Genomic DNA, 3291 nt, shown 5'->3' with positions numbered 1-3291 from the left:
GTCCGGGACACACACATACACAGATACCAGGTGTCTTCCACCCCCACCCCCTTAACTCAAGTGCACACAAATACACATTCTCACATATACAACCTAGGTATCCAGGGGACACACACATATTCACACACAGCACCCAGGTGTCCAGCACCCCCCCCCAGGCATCTGACGCGCACACACGCACAACCCAGGTGTCTGACACAAACACCCCCCCTGCAAGAGTCTGATATACGCACGCACAACCCAGGTGTCTGATGCGCACCCCACCATGTGTCTAATATGTACACACACATCCCCCCCCTCAGGTGTCTGACGTCTGCACCCCCCCAGGGGTCTGATGCACACACACATTCTCACCCACACAGCCTAGGTGTCCAGGACATACACACAGAACCCAGGTGTCACACACATACATTTTCACGCACAACTCAGATGCCCAGGACACCCCCCTACCCCGCACATCTGGAAACAAATCTCTCAAGACACAAGCTCTTTGAGGGGCTTTTTATTGCTGACACGCTCACCTCCTGCTGTCAGCAGAGAGGGGGCAGATACAGATACCCGCAACACACTTCCTACTCCCTCATGGACACCCCTTTTGCCCCAGAGGGCAGGGGTGGGGTGACAAGCCTAGGACGACAAACCCCCCAAAATTGCAGGTTTTTAACATGTAAGAATCCATTAAGAAATCCCAACAAGACGATAAGTTATAGCGGGATAATTTCTTTCCCTCGTAGCACCACACGTAGCACCAGATGTGGCAAGGTGGGTCCCCCTGCGGCAAACAACTGGCACCCAGGACTCAACACTTCCCGGCCGGGCAGCGGGCTGAGCGGAGAGAGAGCAGGGATCAGCGCTGGATAGGAGGTAAGGTTACATGCACACACACACACACACACGCACACGCACAGAGGACGTAGGTATCCAGAACACACAGAAACACACACACACACAACCTAGGTATCTAGGACACACAAAAATATGCACAGTCACACACAGGAGCTGGGACACACACACAGGACCCAGGCATCCAAGATATACACGCACATACACACACACAAGACCTAGGTGTCCAGGACACATACACATACCCTTAGGACCCAGGCATCTGGGACACACCCTCCCTGGTATTCAGGATAAGTACGTGTATGTACGCTTACACACACACACACACACACTCAAAACCCAGGCATCTGGGATATGTGGATCCAAAGTGGACCCAGGTATCTGGGAAACACCTACACGTGCACACACACGCGCGCACACACACACACACACACACACAGAGGCATCTGGGACACACAGAGGCCAGCGTGGTAGAGTCTAGGAGGGTCCATACAGCACCCAGCACCCCCCAGTCTCGCTCTGGGGTCCAACAGGATGGGGGCCCTGCTCCTCACCTCGGTAGCCATTGCCCAGGAAGCCATTTAGGCCGTACTTGAACTCCTTCCCACCTACGAGAGGGAGAGCTCCCATCACACCCCCGTCTTGCCCTGGGGGAGTGAGGAGGGGAGAATCGTCCGTCTCCTGTGGCAGTAGAGGGCCCTAGCCACACCCACCAAGGGACACGGCACCCCCGCCTACCATATGCCCCTGGGGCGAGGGCACCGGGCACCGGGCCGTACCCACCAAGAGCCGGCCCCACGGAGATGGGTCCGTAGGCACCTGAAAGGGCATGGGAGAGGGTTGCTGTGGGGCAGAAGCACAGAATAGGGGGACATTTTATGGGGCAAAAGCAAAGGTTGAGGGCCAGTAGCACAGGCTGGAGGGCAGTGTGGGGCAGAAGCATAGGTGGGGGGGCATTTTATGGGGCAGAAGCACAGGTTGGGGGGCAGTAGCACGGGCTGGAGGGCAGTGTGAAGCAGAAGCAGAGGCTGGAAGGCACTATGGGGCAGGAGGGCAGGTCCATCTGGCTGCTCCAGGGGTGGGCGCAGCCCCACCCTCCACCACTGGGGGGCTTCATAGCTCTGCCCAGCCCTGTTGGCACTTTGCCCACTCTGGTTTCTCTTTCCTCCATCTCTATGGTTTCCCCATTGCCAAGTCCTCCTGGCCCTGCCCCCATCTCCCAGCACCCTGGGGGCACCCAGGGCAGGTCTTGCCTGGAGCCATTCCATTGGCCTGGAGATCTCCCCCATTCAGGTATCCCAGTCCGTTGCCATTGGCTGCAGTGGGGAGAGAGAAGAGATCAGTGGGGATATGGGACCCAGACATCCCGGGGCGGGGTGGGGGGAATCAGGAGCCATTGATGTTCAAGTGCCTGCCCATCCCACAGGGGGCAGGGGACCCAGGCATCCGGGTGGCCCCTCCCCAGCCCTTACCCTCCAACCCAGCAGGCTGTGCCCTGAATGTTGCCTGTCCTGAACCACCTGATGGGGAGACAAGGGAGAGGGGTGGGGGGCAGCGGATAGAACCCAAGTGTCCAGGCTCCCCCGCTCCCTGGGGGCTCCACCCACTGGGCATGGAACCCGGGCATCTGGGCGGAGATGGGGACCCAGGTGGCCAAGGAGTCTTGTCCCCCGAGGGGGAACCCAGGCATCCGGGTGGCCCAGGGGCAGGGGCGGGGGTGATGACAGCAAGGGATACCCCCAAGGGAGCCAGGTGTCCAGGCCTTCTCCCTGTGGTCTGGGGCATCCAGGCAAGCCACACCCACCAGGAAGGGGGGGAAGGGAGGGAAGGGGGTAGGGACCTGGGTATCCAGGCAGGCCTTGTCTACCAGGGATAGGAACCAAGGCGTCCAGGGCACATGGGGGTTCAGCGAGTGCAGCCTCCCATGCCCCAAAACATCCTTCTGTACCTACCCCCCACATCTCCCAGTGCCCCCCCACGTACCCAGCTTGCCCGCATTGAAGTCCGCACCCAGCCCCACTGGCACCACCACGTAGGGTCCTTGCCCCAGACCTGGGGGTGGGGGGGAAGGAAAGGGGGCAGGGTCATAATCAGGGAAGCCCTGCCCCCGCTTCTGGCCCCCCACCCGCCCCCCCAGGGACCCAGGAGTCCAGGCTGAGGGACTCACCATATTTAGCAGCTGACGGCTCTGCACCAGGGCCTCCAACCCGGCCCCCAAAAGGCCCCAGGGCACCTGCAAGTGGGGGGCGGAGGGGTAGTTAATAGGAGGGCAGTTCCCAATCTGTTGCCCCCCACCCCACAGCCCCATGGCCCCTCTCACTGCTGACCCACAGCCCCCGGGACACCTGGATTCCACCTCACTCCTGCCCCACAGCGTCCCCCCGCCCCAAGCCCTTAACCCTACCATTGCTATATCCCGGCTGCGGCCCTGGCCCTGGGTAGCCGTTG

At 60.4% G+C, this 3291-nt stretch overlaps 1 protein-coding gene across 1 annotated transcript in view; it reads right to left on the bottom strand.

Moving 5' to 3' along the window:
• Positions 1 to 500: 500 nt before the first annotated feature.
• The window catches only part of LOC102368834 (elastin-like), a 9486-nt gene continuing 6695 nt past the window's right edge, over positions 501 to 3291 (bottom strand). Inside the window, 4 exon segments of the mRNA XM_025193967.1 lie at positions 501 to 825; positions 1398 to 1451; positions 1582 to 1662; positions 2097 to 2159. Of these exon segments, the coding sequence (XP_025049752.1) occupies positions 800 to 825; positions 1398 to 1451; positions 1582 to 1662; positions 2097 to 2159 (224 nt within the window). The 3' untranslated portion in view covers positions 501 to 799.

This window comes from Alligator sinensis, unplaced genomic scaffold, assembly GCF_000455745.1.
Source record: "Alligator sinensis unplaced genomic scaffold, ASM45574v1 scaffold1511_1, whole genome shotgun sequence".
Classification (NCBI taxonomy): Eukaryota; Metazoa; Chordata; order Crocodylia; family Alligatoridae; genus Alligator; species Alligator sinensis.
This window is presented reverse-complemented; position numbering and strand designations above follow the sequence as displayed.